This window comes from Aegilops tauschii, chromosome 5 (genome assembly GCF_002575655.3).
Source record: "Aegilops tauschii subsp. strangulata cultivar AL8/78 chromosome 5, Aet v6.0, whole genome shotgun sequence".
NCBI lineage: Eukaryota > Viridiplantae > Streptophyta > Magnoliopsida > Poales > Poaceae > Aegilops > Aegilops tauschii.
The window spans coordinates 10,369,539-10,388,048 of record NC_053039.3 but is presented as its reverse complement, the minus strand read 5'-3'; the positions used below and the strand labels follow the sequence as shown (position 1 = coordinate 10,388,048).

The window sequence follows — 18,510 nt, the reverse complement described above, 5'->3', positions numbered from 1 at the left end:
ATTTAATACACGTCATAAGATCTTTCTCATGGAGTCTAAACAAAATATTTTTTTAGAAATAATTCCTTTATAAGAATAGGATTCTATTCCTACAAACTAAAGGGCCCTATAAAAATTCTTGCATAGCAATCATATATCAAATTCATCCAAACGGAAGAGGCCTAAAACTTATAAAATACTGGAAATATAACTTGTTTAGACCTTTTTTTAATAGTACAATTGTAGATGCCTACATAGACACGGATCAGCTAAATCACCACAAGCAGCTCACAATCGATGGGAAGGTCACCTCCCATTGAACGAACATATCGTCGGAAAGTCTGAAATAAATTTAGAAAAATGTGAGTACGAGTGCCAAATCTAATACTTGAACCCCATCGTTGCACCACAATACGCTCATTAAGTTTAACCATTTGAGATACGCTCAGTTTTTGTCTTGTTTGCAAGAACACATAGATTCCCGACCAGTTACAGGACGTCGGCGAGATTAGCTAGTGATACGATGAGTAGCATCTTTTTCTGCAAAAAAAAAAAGAGTAGCATGTTGAGGTTGTGAACTGTAGTGGAGCGGCAGCGACGAATAGCCACCACTGGACGTGGCCATTGTTGCAGTATGGGAGCGGAGCTAGGTCTTTGAGGTAGGTAGGACCGACAGAGGCGCAACCGAGGAAGTAGAACTAAGCATGGAGTGGCCTGGTGCCCTGGTCCGTGGAAGAAGAACATGTATCCCTGATTTGCTAACAAAGGAGAACACGGAAGATTCAGCTTAGCGAGCAGCTCTGGAAGCTAGCGAGCGTTCTTCGCAGCCATAAGGAATGGGCAACAGTCCATTCTTCGAGTTTAGAAGAACGAGCACATACGAGTGCTGGTGGTTTGGGGGTGGAGGTTGGGCCGGCCGGTGAGACCAAGTACATTGCCATTACATGAATAAATTGCAACCAATGAGTCAATGACGCGGCTACTCCCAACTAAACATGTCCTCGATCCCTTCAATTCATGCCCACGGCCTCCCGATAAATACCAATATACCATTGGCTTTCCATTTAAATCTCCACCACCTCCACACCCTCAAATGCACCAATCTGAGAAGGTGTTTGGTTCCAGGGACTTTTTGTGTTGGAACTAGAAAAAGTCCCAAGCAAATTAAACAGGGTGGAATCTTTTTAGGACATTTTGCAAAAAATCCTTAGAAGCATCTTCTTGAGAGTCTTTTTCAAAAAATAATAGAGAGTAGAAAACCAAACACCACCTGAATCTCCCCCAAGATTACGTTGGCAACTGCATGCTCGCATAGAGAGCCACGCATCGTGCATATCACCGTGATGGTGGCAGGAGCTACTATGGCCGTGCTTCAGAGAGCATCGACAGCCAGCACCGACTTTTTTGTGGGTTTGCTTCCGGTTCACGTCCTAATGGTAGTGATCCTGGTGTCCGGCATGGCCATGCTGTGGCGGGTTAGCCGGGCGCGGGACGTGTACCTCGTGGACTACGGCTGCTTCCTGGGCGAGCCACGTTACAGGATCCCCTCGGCGATGGCCCTGGAGCACGCACGCCTCATGACCGACATCATCGAGGAGGAGAGCGCCGACTTCATGGCTCGGCTGCATGAGCGGTCCGGGATCGGCGAGGAGACCAGCGTGCCCGACTCGTACCGCTATATGCCCCCCGAGCGCGGCGTGGAGGCTTCCCGGGTGGAAGCCGAGCTGGTCATCTCCTCCGCCGTCGACAAGGTGTTCGCGAGGACCACGGTGAACCCCAAGGACATCGACACGCTCATCGTCGCCTGTAGCTTCACCACGCTGACGCCGGTGTTCGCTGACGTGGTCGTGAACAAGTACAGGCTCCGCGCGGACGTGCAGAGCGTGAACCTGTCCGGGATGGGGTGCAGCGGGGCGCTCATCTGCGTCGGCCTCGCCCAGAAACTCCTGCAGGCGGCGCCGCCAGGGAAGCACAAGCACGTGCTGATCATAGCCACCGAGATCCTGTCGTCGATGTTGTACAACGGCACCAAGCGCGAGATGCTTGTGCCGAATGTGCTGTTCCGCATGGGCGCCGCCGCCATGATCATGACCAACTCACCGGAACGCGCGCGGTTCCGGCTCGGTCCGATCGTGCGCACGCTGACCGCCGCGCGGGACAGCGACTACCGGTGCGCATTCCAGGAGGAGGACGACAAGGGGATCACGGGCATCAACCTCTCAAAGGAACTTCCCGTGGTTGCTGCGAACGCGCTCAAGAGTCACATCGTGGCCTTCTGTCCCAGGGCCCTGCCTGCGTTGGAGCTTCTCCGGGTCGCCTTCTCCCTCGTCAAGCAATACGTGTTCCCGCAGCCGAGAGCAACTGGGCGAGCGGAGAAGGGCGCGCGGCCGGCCTTCAACAAGGTGTTCCAGCACTTCTGCATCCACCCGGGCGGGCGCAGGGTGCTCCACGAGGTGCAGCGTGGCCTCGGCCTCTCTGACCGTGACATGGAGGCGTCGCACATGACGCTGCACCGGTTCGGGAACATGGCCAGCAGCTCGCTGCTGTACGAGCTGGCCTACATCGAGGCCAAGGGCCGGATGAGCAAGGGTGACCGGGTGTGTATGATCTCCTTCAGCCCCGGCATAGACTGCAGCAGCGTCGTATGGGAGTGCATCAACCCGGCGGCGGCAGATCCCAACGGACCCTGGGCCGCCTGCATCCACCGCTACCCTGTGCACGCGCAGGCGCAGCAGCTTCCCCAAATTGCCAAGATGACCTAAGGCCCGGTTCGATTCTTTTGAGCCTTGGCTTATGCAGTGGAAATTAGCCCTTAATTGATTGCAGTGAAAAATAAGCTCATAAGAATAAATCGTCCACTTCTTTTCTGCTCCTATCTGCATGCAGTTAGCTTATTTTCTTATATATACCAGGTGTAAAGTCAGTACTAATATCCCTGGACTGTAATTCTGTTCTCACTGAAATAAATTTAATTTCCGAAATTCATGAAATGTTACAAGTTGAACCGAAGGAAGATCATTATCACACATACCAACACCATACGAACGTGCTCGCTGTTGATCATGCGGGAGAGGCAGTTCTTGAATATCTGCTTCTTTTGTCAGACCAGGATCTTTTTATACCGGTACTCCACAATGCTCGTGAAGTGATTGCCATCACGTCTTGGTACATTTGGTGGGATAGACGACGTAAATTAGTCCATGAAGGAAAGTCTCGAGATGCTGACCAGACGTCTATGGGGGTTCGTGCTATAGCGGCGAACTTTGTTAATGCCAAGGCCCCTAATGCTTCGAGGAAAAAGGGAGGATGGGTTAGACCCCCCACAGGTTTTGTCAAGCTTAATGTGAATGCGTCTTTTGATCATTATCTACTTAGGGGCCCTGCTGGAGCCGTTCTTAGAGATGACAAAGGAAATTTCATCGTTGGCGGATACAGGAAGATTGATTTGTGTGTAGATGCTCTGACAGCAAAAACCCTGGCCCTTAGATTGGGCTTATCAATTGCAAAAAAGGCGGGATGTAACCGACTTGTTATCAATTCGGACAATATGGAAGTAACCGATACAATGAAGAATGGAGGTCAGTCTGCGGGAGCAGTGGTGGCAGTTTTTTATGACTGCTATTTTTTGGCATGTGATTTACGCTTACTAGTTTCGAACATTGTACTAGGGAGGCAAATAAGGTCGTCATGAACTTGCTAGGTTAGCGAAATTTTCTGATAGTAGGGACTGGTTTGAGGAGTCTATGGATGAGATTGTACCTTTTATTATAGACGATGTAACCGTTTTTTCTAATTAATAAAGCTTTATCATTGAAAAAACACCATACGAATGTGCATTGCTCCGTTACAGTTTAGCAGCTGCATGGAGGCAAATAAATCAAGAAGAAAAGAATTTAGGACAATGTATGTTTGTATGTACAGATTGATTTGAGCTCCGCACGTACCAAGACCAAACGGCAAACAACCTCGTGTCCTTCAAATCAGATTTACACGCATACTAAATCACTGATGACGCGCGTTGCCACGCCCATCCATTTTAACAATATAATGATAATCATTTATGATTTTTTTGTAACCATATGGAGATGTGCAAATATTTGAGAGAAGCTATATGGTAATCTTTGTAATAGAATCTGAAAAACGCAAACTCCTATACATAGCACAGTTGCTCAATCAAGGATTTCTGCATTCAGATGGTGGGAGTGAATTGAATTAATTATGCATTATGAGGCTCTCCTACTGTTTCAGGTTTAAAAAAAACTATGCTTCTAGTCAAATAGTAGTTTCTAGGAAATAAGCCAGCTTATCCATCCTGGTCTGACTCCTAATAGTAGTTACACTGCACCATAGGCAACTTGAAGGCAGGAATTTAACTGAGATATTAGGCAAACCACCTTTTTCATAGTTGATAGCTGAAGCCATTTTCTAACGCGAGGTAATATACAGAGAGACAAATTGAGTATATAGTTTTGCAGCTAATCCATTTATAATAAGTCAGGGAGCTCCTCGATGTCCTAAAATTGGTGAAAAACAGTAAATGAACAACTTAAAGCATGCAATAGTTGGAATGAAATGATAGCACTACCACACAATAGTTGAAATGCAAAAAATGGACACAACAGAACTTTACAACATTCTATACTCCAAAGGACAGCACCTACTGGTCTTTCACGTAATTCAACTCTCAAATAATTGAAAGGCGAGCTCTAGAAGACTTTTTGCAGTGGAATGTCATTCCCAAATTACTTGCCATCAGTAAGCAGCAAAACATATTTCGAGGAAATATCTAGTATTATAAAAGATTAAATTCAAATAGAGCAGGAACAGAGATAACAAAGCATCCATAGATTTCCTTCACTGTTTTAACAACAAATGAGAGACTTGATATATCAGCATCAAGCCTTTTGTTTTGATTTTATCAACAAAACAAAAATTATGCAAAGTACTCACACAGGCATTTAGAAGAATCTCAAATAAAAATACTGTTTGAGCATTGCTAGAATGATGAACACTTGAAATGTAAAATACAAACTGAATAAGAGATCAATATGGGATTTCTTTTAATCCAGTCTTGTAGATCTAACATGGTCACAGCTACTTATTAATCTGGAAGAAGTGAAGGTTCTAAAGCAGAATATTAAGCATATGTGCTTGCCCAGCTTTCATCTTAGATTGTATCAGCCATTTTATACCTTCCAATAAAGTGTACACAATTATTAAATGTATCAACGAGGCATAGCAGAACTACCAGACTTAGCAGAACCAGACCATAAATGAGTCGTGAAGTTAAAATCGAGAGACATATTGTTACATAAAAATATGATCACAACCATAGTTAAAACCATACTTTGTATGCTAACAGAAGGTTGCGCTATTTTGCGGAAACAAGCTGATGGTGCGCGTTGCCACGCCCGATTATTTGTTTTTTTCTTAAATATAGAATAAATGACTCATGAACCTTAATTAAATTTGCATCTATGACCTATATTTGTTGGCAATAGAAGAGAGATGAAATCTAATATATTTGCAAGGAAGTATAGGGGTAGTATGGCAGGACATTGTTTTTCTTCGGTCTAGTGGGCTTCAGTTAGTGTGAGGACAGTCGACGGATGACACGGTAGACAAATAAAATATTAAGAGGAAAATATGCTTTATATTTGGGACTGTAGATTAGTACATAATGGTTCAACAATTACTCAAGGCATTGTTCCTAGCAGTAGAAGATAGTGCGTAAATGATGGGATTGGCCAACTATTAAAATTCATGAGTAGGAAGTTTCAGGCTCAGTTATTTTTCCTACATAGAAAAGTGTTCTCGTTACGAGTAAAAGTTAATTGAATATTTCTTTTATTTATGCCACATAATACAGAGACATTTCATCTAGTAAATTTGTGTAAAATTGGAGAACTTAGATTATATAGTATGCTCTTCCACATAGCTAGGCGACTATAAGATGGTATGGATCATTTGACATTATTCTTATTTCTTGTACAGACAATGATAAGATTTGCCAACCGAGAGATGACAGCAGTAGAGCTTCCATCACACAGACACAATAAAAGAAATCTACAAACTATGTTCATTCTTTGGGCATACCTGGCATATAAAGGAGAATATCAACTTCTAAGGCGCTACCCAAGGAAAACCTACGGCCATTAGCAGCTGGAGATGACTGGTCGAGATGTAGAGGTTTCCATCCGTGGGTGACATTGTACATTGAATAACTTCAGTAAAACATGCTGCAAAGTAACAAATGATGTAATACAAACATGTTGAGGCATATATTCTAAGATACGTAGGCAAAAGTTACATGTACAGGAGTGAATGCATGCAGGTTCTCATCACCCCCACAAATCTTAATTTCTTAAATACTCACCATATAGTTGGGTGTCATATCCCATACAGATCTTGCACATACATCAGTTCTCAACAGAACAGGTTTGGACGACATGAGTTTGCGGCACCACGTCCGTGTCCCTGAATCAAACGTTTCTAACCATCTTAGTACAAAATCTACATGAATTACAACAACACAAATTGATTAGATAATTGTAACCATTATTGATCAATAGAAACTGGCACGTCTCACAGCCAGGCCGTGACCGATACTACTCAGAAGCTTGCAATTGGAGACGGCACCTACTGCATCCCATCCTCTAATCGCTTCACTCCTGTGCCTCTCTTTGCTGCTGCACCTTATTTGAATTGCAGACAAACCAAACCAAAGTCTCCTGCCATAGCATCATCAGGAATTATATACATCCCTGCTTACCTCTTTGATAGCTCTGCCTTTCTTTGCTTCGTGTCCAGAGCTGGAATTGGGCAATAAGTGAACTCTTCTTTCAATTTCTGCCCGGCGCAGCGACCCTTCCTGGTCCGCTCTCCAAGCATCCGCGAGATGTTCAGGACGTAGGAGTCGCCACGGCTGCTATAGGTCATGGTGGACGACATGGGGGCCTGTGGGTTTGGACGGGATCGGCAGTGTTGATCCGGTGGCGTGGAAGTGGGACGGGATCAGCAGCGTTGATCTTGGCCGCACGGGGCCGGCAACGTTGATCCGGCGATGTGGAAGGGGGCAGTGCCACCGCAGGGAGAGGGATCTTGGTCGTAGGTTACAGATTGAGGGCGGCCGCGGCGGCGACGCTTGGTGAGAAGACCGGAGATGGTGGCACTTGAGAAAGACAACAGCGGTGCTTGGCTTGGTCGATGGGGTCGTGGGATACGGAGAGGAGATGCCCTGCCGGCGGCGCTCGGTGAAGAGACAGAAGAAGGGAGACGAAGGCGAGCGCGCAGGCGAGTACAAGGATGTGTTTGGTTTGTGCCCAAGATTGCCCCATCAAAACATTGGCTAGCCAAAATTTTGATTGAGGGTTTTGTTGCCCATAATTTGATTAACATTGGCAAGAAAAATAAACTAGAATTGGCTAGAGTTCATTGGCATGTCAAAAAATTGACAACCATCCAAACAAAAACCAATCTTTGAAACATGACCAAAATTTTGGTAAAATGCACTTTGGCCACAATCCAAACACACCCTAACAATCACAGGGCCAACGCTCGAAACATCGCCTGCCGCACACACACACCACGGGAACCACGCGAACGCACAACCATGGTCCCCTCGGCCCAATAGCCCAATCAACCACCAAATTGCGTTTCGGCTGCTGGAGCAGCGTCCCCTTAGGACAGCCGGCCCACGAAGCACGAAACGTGACGCACAAATCAGATCAGGCGGCTAGAAACGATTGGATCTGAAAATGGACGGCCATAAATGCAAAATGCTGAGAGGGCAAGGATTAGGCTCAGTTTTATTGTCCTAAATAAATAACCTCACATCCTTCATCACCTGTGAGCGACGTACAGATCTACAAATATTATTCGGTAGAGAAAAGAGGAGGCAGAGATGCGTTAACAAGAAATGATTAAAAAAATCTGATTTTGAAAAACATTGTGAATTTGAAAAAATATTTCACCAACATGATTTTTTTATGAATTTGAAAAAATGTCGACAAAAAATGGAAATGAAAAACAAAAAGAGGAAGAAAAAAAAGCTTCCCAAAACCGGGCTGCACCAACGGCTCATGGACATCACGCGCAGTCTGCTAGCGAACAAAGCAAACGAGAGAATAAAATTTAATGTGCCAAGCCCAGGACGGAAGGGGTGTGCCTGCCGTGCAAAAGCAATAGCAAGCAACGCTATAAGCGCTAAACAGGAAACAACGCACGAGGACACCGCTCGACGCGCTGGAGGGCGGTAGCTGCCTCTGTGTGCCGCCGTGCATGGTGGAAAGAACGCCATCGTGGGTGTGCGAGTCGAAGGAGAGACGAAGTAGTCATTGTCTGAGTCTAGGGAAGGAGGGGCATGGAGTGGTTTGTGGTAAGGGACGAGTAGATGGAGATGGGAGGTAGCACGACTACCCAACTGACCGAATTCCATGGTGGCGGCGGCTGGGAAGGCGGATCCTATTCCCCGTGTACCGCGGTTGCATCTTTTTTTTTTTTGAGAAATCTCGCCACTTTATTGATTGATGGCAATGTTCACAGATACAACTGTTGGGTCATGAGGATTGCCCAACCAAACATATCTCCCTATGCCTAAATTACATACAAACTTGGCGAGATTGTGAGCCTCAAAGTTGTGGTTCCTATGCTCGTGAACGAAAGAACATAAAGTAAAACTAGTTCTATGGTTGGTTATTTCATTTATAATAGCCGAGTGAGGACCTCCTGTCCCATGATTGATGTCGTTCACCACTCCTAGGCAATCCGATGCCACCTTCAATCTTTCTACATGTAGGTCTTCTGCAAGAGCTAAAGCTTCTCTGCATGCATATGTCTCCAAGATGGTAGGATCGATGATTCCTCGATAGACAACCGCAGAAGGCCTGAGAAACAACACACATATGTCTCCAAGATGGTACGATCGATGATTCCTCGATAGACAACCGCAAAAGGCCTGAGAAACAACCCTCTGTGTGATCACGACATATTACTGCAGCTGAACCGCCGTATCTATTGCGCTGCACAGCTCCATCGACGTTCATTTTCACCACGCCCTGAGGTGAAGCTAACCAGCGCTGGGGAACAACCTGGCGTGTCCCACCAACAGCTTGCGTGGGCGCCGGCTTGGCTATCTGCTCCAGCGCATTTAAGTATGAGCTCACAAAGGACGACGTTTGCAATGGTGACTGAAAAATACCTTAATGTATTGCTTGTCTCCGCGCGTACCAGTTCGCCCATAGGGTCACCACCATTCTTGTGAATGAAGTATGCTCGAGTGTGTTATTTAGTTCAAACAACCAATTCCTCGCTCGTGGTTCTGCATTTTCCACCATCTTCGACACCAGGTCAGGCTCGGACAAGGCCCATGTACACCTTGCCATGTTGCATGACAGAAGCGCATGTCGCCACGAGTCGGGAGCGCCACACAGAGGGCATGCATCCCGAGTAGCCATATTCCTTATATTCAAGACATCCGTCGTTGGAAGGGAGTGGCGAGCCAGACGCCACAAAACACTCTGATTTTAAACGGTACTGTTAGGCTCCACAGTTTTGACCAATCTTTTTCCTCTCTAACAGTGCTAGATGATCCGCTCCTGCCTTCAAGCCAGTTTTCTCTCGTGACCTTGGTGTTGATCACAAATCTGTAGGCCTAGCTAACTGTGAACCGCCCCTTCTTGTCCGGGTGCCATGCCCAGAAATCCTCGGTATTTCTTGTGCAGACCGGTATCTTCAAAATTGCGTCCGCGTCAACTGGCAAAAAAAAAACAGTCCGGACTAACTGCTCGTCCCATGATGCCGTAGCAGGTATAAGCAAGTCCGATACCATCTCTGGAGGGTTTTGTATCCGGGAAATAATAGGACGCAGCGACGCTTCTTTGGGTATCCAATTGTCTGCCCATATGTTCGTCGATTGCCCATTACCAATTCTTCGCACTATCCCCTGTTTAAGAATCTCCTTGCCTTCAAGAATGGCCCTCCAAATTTGGGATGGCCTGGACCCAAGTTCTGAACTCAGAAACGACGTGTTAGGAAAGTATGAGGCTTTAAGTATCCTTGCGCTCAAAGAAGATGGGTCCTGCAAAACCCTCCAGGCCTGCCTTGCTAGGAGTGCCAAATTAAATAGTTCAAGGTCGCTAAACCCGAGTCCTCCCAAATATTTTGGTCTCTTCATCACTTCCCAAGACACCATGTAGGTTTCCTTTCCCCTTGTTTACAACCCCACCAAAACTTACGGATGATGGAGTTTATATGACTGCACAGACCTCTCGGGAGCTTAAAACACGACATGAATAAACCGGGATCGCTTGGGCTACTGATTTTATGAGAACTTCCTTGCCTCCTGCTGATAAGCACTTTCCCATCCATCCTTTCACCTTGTCCCATACTCGGTCACTTAAATATTTGAGGGTCCCCATCTTGGAGTGTCCCACATCAGTGGGCATGCCAAGGTATCTGTCACTCAGAGATTCATTTGGCACCTGCAAGCACCCTTTTACCGCATCTCTCATGATCTGTGGACATCCCTTACTAAAGAAAATGGATGATTTATCTCTATTGATCCTCTGGCCCGAGGCCATACAATATGTATCCAAAAGGTGTGACACATGGTCTGCTTCATTTACACTTGTCTTGAAAAACAGCAGGCTATCATCCGCGAATAAAAGGTGGTTCACTGACGGTGCCGATGGTGCCACCTTAATGCCGCAAAGCTGAGATGATTCATTCTGAGATTTTAATAGGCACGAAAGGCCCTCTGCTGCTCTCAAGAACAGATATGGAGAGATCAGATCTCCCTGCCGAATACCTCGTGATGGTTTAAATTCCTCCAATCTGCTACCATTAAACAATATGGAGAAAGAAACTGTTCTGACCATGTTCATGACGATAGATCTCTACTCCTAATCTCTACTCCTAATGTCTCAGTTGGTAGTCTGCGTTCCGGGTTTTATTTTCGTCCCACCATTTTCGTCCTACCATTTTCGTCCGGTTTTTTTTCGCTGGTTTTCTTTCACCCTCTTCCCACCCCACCCATCCACGCAGCCACCCAAAAAAACCCCACGCCCAGAAAAAAAAAAGCTCCATCGATCCCATCTATCGTTGCCGCCGCCGCCGCCGTCCGAGAGGGAGACGCCGCCCCCGCCACCGCCGTCCGAGAGGGAGACGCCGCCCCCGCCGCCGAACTCTGGGAAACGCCGCCGCCAAGTCTCCAGGGCAGGGCGGTTTCAATCCCTGCCGCCGAACTCCGGGAGACGCCGTCGCTGCGGCACAGGGTAGATTTCGCGTCTCCACGTGGTCGCACGAACGCCTGCACCTCCACTTCCCCCCTCGATCTCGATCGGATCTTTCTCTCCACAAAAATCGCCACCGCCGGCCTCCTTCGCTCGACTCGGCCATGGTGAAGCTACACCTCCCCCAATTCCTCCCGTCGTCATCGTCATCCTCCGTGTGACCCCGCCAGATTCCACGATTTGGGGGATTCCCTATGAGGAGCCGGCGCGTCGTCCTCATCGCAGGCGGTGGCGGGTGTTGGCATGTGCGCGTACGGAGGAGCTCCACCTCACCCACTTCAGCTTCCTCCCGTCGTCATCATCGTCCTCCGCGCGACCACGCCAGCTTCCATGGTTTGGGGGAGCCTTCCCTATGAGGATCCAGCGTGTCGTCCTCGTCGCACCCTAATTAGGTTCCTGGTGTGTCCGCACCGTCGCACCCTAATTTGATTTCGACTGGAGTCTAGGACGTCAGCGCCACCAGGTACGTACATCTGGCTGTTCATCTTTCTTCCTCCGAACGAGCAGTGACCTATGCGTTTCTGATTCTAGATTTGTCCAACGATTTGGCTGATTGTTTCTCCTCTCTAATCTCTATAGTTTACCAATCAGGTCGTTAGCACTGCCGTCCAGGTGATAATAAACGCCGTTCACCACAAGAAGAGGTGAGAGGCAGATTCCAGATAAGGTATGCCCTAGCAGGTTTTATGAACCAGAGGCGAGAGGCAGATTCTTGATGATGATTTTTAACTGGATCTTATATTATCATAGCTTTGTGCTAATTTCCAAAAATAATTGTCCTTTTCAATTTTAGTACTGTCATGCCATCTCGAAAGTATGCATTGAGAAGAAATTGTTGGATGAGATAGATAGTTACTATCATTACTAATTTACTAATTTGCATCTCGGATGATTTTATTTTTTGATATGCTTAATGATTTTAGATGCCCTTATTTTTTGGCCTCTAAATTTATGTCTACATAGATTGATTATTATTTAGACCTTTATACTAAAGGCCCTGGATTTTTGTTTCGCCCTGGGCCCCTAAAATCCGAGGACCGGACCTGCCGGCAGCACTTGATTCTATTTTAGCTGCAACCAAGTATCTACTTTAAAGTTATATAGATCAGATTTTGTCAATAAAGCTGATTTTCCTGACTGGATTTTCAAGCCAAACATGTCATTTTCTTTAAGTTTGCATGACTGTATTTTTTATTTGTCATTTTCTAAAGTTTTATGAACACTTCTGTTTTTCTGTCGAGCACTAATAGAGAGAAAACTGTTTTCTTATTTTTAACAGGGAGCAAACTGCGTAGCAAGATCAATAATGAATGGTTCAAGTCATGTGTTACAAGTTACAATGAGCAGGTGGTACTCAAGTCCGTTGATGATAAGGATATTATTCGAACATTTACTGCAATGAGGTCTCGGAAAGGGCATTTGCCTCGTGATTGTCTTTAGTGCGCTGTCGGTATTCGGTATGTTCCATCTGACCATCTATATTCTTGCAAGCTTTTGATTTGTAATATATTCAAATAATTTGTATTTAAAAATTATGGGTTAGTAGATCCGTTTTAATTTGCATTTCTATTCTTGCAAGTATTTGGTATTTGCATTCTTTTGTCCACGCTTTAATTCCTAGATCCCGTTTGTTTCGGCAGCATTGTTACTTTGTTGTTTCTTCTGCTACAAGGCCCATGGTTATAGTAAACCTTCTTATTTTAAGCATCCTATCAAACCTACTTAAACAAACGTGTGCCTTTTTGCCCACATCTTCATGCTATTCATCTGCATGTTGCCTTGCATATATATATATTTGGTCAAAAAGCATACGGTTTCACCACAACAGGTAACACACAGGCCATGTGTCCTCTGCTTATGGATCTGTACTTGTGTCTCGTATATGCTAACCATACTTTCTGTTGCTCTCGCCAAACTCTCGTGTTAACTGTTGAGTGATGGGATCAGTTCATGACCTAACTAAAACCTCTGATCCAACACCTCATCACACTTTTGGTCAGACGTGCATATTAGGCCAACGGCACATTTTAGTGAATGAAAACTATGAGCTGAGAATAAATAGGCGCTCTGTTTGGTTCAGATATTTTCATACATAATTTGATGTACTTCTCATGGATATCTTCTTACACGTGAGCTTATTTTGAAGATGATAATAAGTTTCTGCCTTAGAGTTAATGCATAGTATATGACCGTCAATCTCCAGTTCGAGGAAGATTTTGGAGCAGCAACATACAAGCAGAGCTAAGATTGGTCCAGCCACTTCATTTATTTTCTGAAAAGGAATTGATGAATGAGAGTATATTTTGAGAGATCCATCTATATGGTACGTTCAATGCTGATTTGATAATTTTGCGCATGTCTCGTGCAGGCATGCCAGCGCCTTCGTCGACCTCCACTCGCCAATCTGTAACGCCTATGCCCGTGGTGGCGGGTCACACTCTGATGCAGCCGTGCACGCCGCCGCTACCAGACGACACCCCCACCGAGTAACACACCCCAGTCGAGATTTTCTATATCATCTCTGCCAAGGCGCAGTTATCGGAAGAGATTCAGGTAAGATTATCCTTGTTTTCTACATCAAATTTTGCATGTTCATCTATCTAATCTTTGATACTACATTTCTTAGCTAATGTCCTCCTTGCCTGTACCATGTTCATATGATTAACAAAGGCTTGGCCATCTTAATATAGTAGCCCGTGAGGTGGATATATATACTACTCCCTCCATTCCTAAATATAAGTCTTTTTACAGATTCCAATATGGACTACTGAATGAATCTACACTCTAAAGAATGTCTATATGCATCCGTATGTAGTCCATATTGAAATTTCTAAATGGACTTATATTTAGAAACAGAGGGAGTACTTCAGTTTGCATGAGAGAATAATCACTTATATGTGTGCCTTGATATTATAGTAGGATTGCTTGGATTATTTCTGTAGTACTTTGTCCAAAAATGTTGTTCTAATCCCTAGCTCACTTGAACCTGGGTGAACAGTAAAATAATTAAAAAATCTGATTTTTTTTTTAGTGTGAAACATTGACAAATGTTTTCATAGCGAATAGAAATTTTTCACCAGATGACATTCGTGGAAAATATGTCCAAAAAATAGTTGCAAATTTATCACCAGATAACATTGTGGAAAATAGTTGCGTCCGTACAGTGTGTTCTTCGTCGAATTTGTGTTTGATTTTTTCACTATATATTACTTCTTGCTTGCGCGAGGGTGGTGTAGATTTGTTATTTTTTGGCCCGAAAAGAAGGTAGCCGGATTAGTAGTCTAATTGAGTAGATGCTGGTGAGGGAGGGTTACTTGATTTTTATTGAGTACATTATGCTCTGCTTTGTGACGAGGTTTGATATTTGATGGTTCTGATGTGTAATAGAGGGGGCAAAAGTGTTATCCATTTCATTGTTTCTGTGCATGTTTACGTTGGCCATCGGTGGCGGGAGGCGGCATTGCTGGCGGCCGAAGGGGTGCTTGTGGAAGCAGGTGGAATAGTCGGCAGCTGTGGGGATTCGTTATTCTCCGAGGTTGGCGGGCTCGACGCCAGGCTCGATGGGGCTGCGGGATTGTCAAGCAGGTAAAGTTCGTCAACTCGTCCAGTTTGATGCTTTTCAACTGCTGGATAATGGTTTCGTGCCATGCGTCATCTCCATGTATTTACTAAAACATTTACTATGCTCTTCTATTTGGAGAAAGAAGCATGGTGCAGCCTACCAAGCTGGGGGGAGCCATATAATGCCCATCTTGGAATTAGCTGTTCGACTGAGATGTGCTGGACAAAAATATTGCCAGTTCCTTTGAGTATGCTTGACTTGTATAATGTGATTTTCATTTTTAGAGTGAATTACATAATATATAGATGTGCATTATTTTGGCTTTAGTAACTGATTTTCTCATGTTTAGAAACATGCGAGGTTGGGGGGGGGGGGGGGGTGGTCTTCTAGCATTCCAATCTGCACTGCTTTTGCTTTGTTTCATCGACAGACATCATGCAATTGAAATAGTTTGATTCAGGACACCAAGCGTTTGGGAAAGTGGCATGGTGCTGGTCCTTGAAATTGATGTTCTTAGTGATTTATGATGGAGTTTTATCTGAATTTAACATCGCTGTCCTCAACATCAATTTTGTTGACTCATAGGCGGGTGATTGCTCAACGATGACTGGAGACGATCTTCGGTATTACAACTGCTTTATACCAATGGGTTATTTGCATCTCAAGTTAAATTAGTCACTGTTGATCAACAATGAGATGTGGCCATTGTTTGATGGATCATTGATGATACGGATGTGCAATGAAACTATGATATACCCACTGTATTGGACCCGAACACCTTCCTGAAAATTGTTCTGAAGGGTTAGACACTGAACCACCACACAATTCAGAACTATATCTTTATATTATATCTCTTATTTTCCCCTTATTTGAATTTTATAATCCTTACTTTTTAATACATATCTAAATAGACTTGATGTTTTTGACTAATGGGTTGCAGGGTTAGCACAAGGAAACTATTGTTATGACTTGCGAGGTCTGCTGGAGGTGACCGGATCCGGATGACTTGAGCAAAGCTGTGAAAATTCACGTATACCGTTTACCAAACTCAATTTGTTTGGTCTAGATGCATGACTTTTAGAATAAATTTAGATTGTATGTTTACTCATTGTCATGATCTTTGTACATCTGTAACTACACCCTACAACCTGAGCCACTTGACGACCTGCAATTAGATGTTACAAAATATAGATGCAATATGTTAATTCTAAGGTAGCATCAAATTCCTAATAATTCATACCTGAAATAAAATTGTGATTTATTCACTATCTTACTATCATATCCGCTTCGAGCACAACCGAACGCCTCTATTTCCGGTGAGGCCAACTATCCAGAATCCTCCCACCATCTTAAATCCATTGATGTTTTTCTGTTAAAGGCTTGGCTCTATGTAGATACTGAAATTAGCAACGCCAAACTTTTATTTTGGAAATATCACTTTTTTGTGAGAACTGGAAATATCACTTTAGAGTACTTTGGTCTGTAAGTGTGTTGCGCTGCTGTATTTTAAAGACGCGGTTTGTATTGGAAAAGATTACATTAAAGATGGTGTCGATCCTGACGACGGGCTGCCTTGCAGGGCAAGGGATGGGGGTACAAGGCATGGGTCTGCGGCGCCACACCTTGCTGTTGCCTGCCGGTGGCCAGCGAGCTGTGGCGGTGCTTCTCTGTTGCATGGCGAGGGACTGGGGTGCAAGGCGTGCATCTGCAGTGCCACTCCTGGGGCATGCCTCTCCCGCGACATTGCCGGCATACACAACATACCTTACTACACGGGGATTTCCTCTCTGAACTAAATATTATGTCAGAACTGAATATTACGTCCGAAGACTGAAACATCCAGAAAGCTTATTGAGACTATTCATTGATGGTGTTTCTCTACTACACGAGGAAGGTAATTGTCGTTTATGTGCTTCTTTTCCTATTTCAATGCACCATTGTGTTATTTTGGTTGAAAAATTAGTTTCTACATATTTTCATGGTTTATGTATAGTAGCTGAGATCCGTTGTTTTATTCCTACATATTGAGGAAATTCTGGTGAAGCTAAAGTTGGTGTTGTTTCTCTTTTTTTTCTGCGATTTAGTACTGTTGACATAGTTGCTAAAATTTATCATTTCAAAAGATCAGTGTAGTGGTGCAGGCTAACAAAATCGTATTGTCTACAAGCCTGAGGTACACAAACATAACAACTGATGAAAGAAGAACATATTTGTACCTTGTTGCCCGCTGACTATAAACAGAAGAACATTGAAACACTCGTTATTGCATTATATATTTTAGTTGCAATAGTATTTGATTTTGCATGAAGAAATATGTTGAGTGTTTCTTCGTTCAGTTTCATGTGCCAATTAGGCATGGACGACGACGGCCATGATCCCATCATCGCAAGCTCACGGGAGGGAGACACACGTCTCATCCAGTGCAATAGCACGCTCCAAAAAATCCCTAACCCTCCATGGAGCCATTGCCAGGGTGATGAGATCAACACCACCCATGACCACCACCGAGCTGTAGACGGCGTGTCATGGTGCTCCCTAGCTCTTCCCGCCTCTTAAGAGACCACATGGCATTCTGGCAGTTCTGGTGCAGTTTTTGGCCAAGGCTGGAAGCCAAGAACACTTCTTAATTTTGATCATGGACGTGACATTGTGGTCGGTGTTGTGTGGTGCAGTTCAGAGTTTTCTTGCCTGGCGTATAACAATGCATGTTCAATGGGGTAGCCTCTTCTCAGGCACGAGTATCCGAGGCAGACCACGACATCTATTTAGAATAGCTACAACAAAATTGTGACAGAGATGGTTAGTGGGAGAAGGAACTTGAGACCACAGTCAATTCTGCTGTAGGGACTGTGTGTAGAAGATAGTAGTAGCAAACATAGAAGTCACTTTGGAGAAAAAGTGTGCATATATTGTTGTACTAGAGATCCATTCCTATATTTAACTGATATGCATGGTTGAATTGTAGTATGTGTGATACGTGAGAATAATGTAATATGAAGCGAAATGTGGTGGACAGGGCTTCACATTGTTGTTTTTCAGCAGAATATGATGTTCGTCTCTTTTTCATATGAACTACAATATGGTCAATGGTAGCTTGCTGAATAGGTTAAGCTAGACCCAAGACATAATTTCACGGCGAGAATTTGACATGTTTAATTTTTTATGGAAAGAATATTTGCTGCTAATAATTAATAATACAAGTTCTGATTTGTTAGTGCAACATTATCTTCCATGTATATAGATTGAACAAAATATAAGCTGAAGTGGAATGTCAAGCCTTAATTTATACTAAAGAATGATATAGGTTTTCTCTATGTGTAGAATAGGATTTTTTTCCCTTGGAGAATCTACTAGCTGGAGTGGTCAATGTCGATATCCTTGTGAAAGTTCGCATGATCTTAGCATGAACCAACTCACAATGCTATCTCGAGCAGTGCTTTATTCACTTAAGTATCTTTTTTTAGGAAAATACTAGGTTAAAAGCCTATTGCAAAAAAATTAGACGCGAAGTTTATAAGGGTTACATGTATGCAATTTACATGGGTCTATCTAATGTTAGAGTTTCATGCCTCTAATTATTTGTATTTATGTATTCTAGCTATGGATACCAGTAGCATTAATTCTTTTAAAGTACTGCATCTATAAAATTTACTATTTAGATACTGTATATGAAAATAT

The 18,510-nt window shown here is 44.2% G+C and overlaps 1 protein-coding gene and 1 long non-coding RNA gene across 6 annotated transcripts; both read left to right on the top strand.

The window, feature by feature from the left end:
* The first annotated feature begins 1,340 nt into the window (after positions 1-1,340).
* On the top strand, positions 1,341-2,741 carry LOC109745323 (3-ketoacyl-CoA synthase 6-like). Its single transcript, XM_020304441.1, has one exon. It carries the CDS (start codon positions 1,341-1,343, stop codon positions 2,739-2,741), a length of 1,401 nt encoding a protein of 466 aa, XP_020160030.1.
* An 8,379-nt stretch (positions 2,742-11,120) lies between these two features.
* Positions 11,121-17,904, top strand: LOC120964243 (uncharacterized). Of its 5 annotated transcripts, XR_005755912.3 has the most exons (9): positions 11,143-11,733; positions 11,850-11,937; positions 12,550-12,727; positions 13,639-13,823; positions 14,725-14,855; positions 15,418-15,633; positions 15,773-15,862; positions 16,412-16,726; positions 17,169-17,904. It is a non-coding gene; the product is annotated as an uncharacterized lncRNA (long non-coding RNA). The 5 variants fall into 5 exon arrangements; XR_005755913.3 differs by having other exon boundaries at positions 11,121-11,733; positions 13,639-14,855; positions 15,293-15,633; XR_012183894.1 differs by having other exon boundaries at positions 11,123-11,733; positions 13,474-14,855.
* Positions 17,905-18,510: the final 606 nt, after the last annotated feature.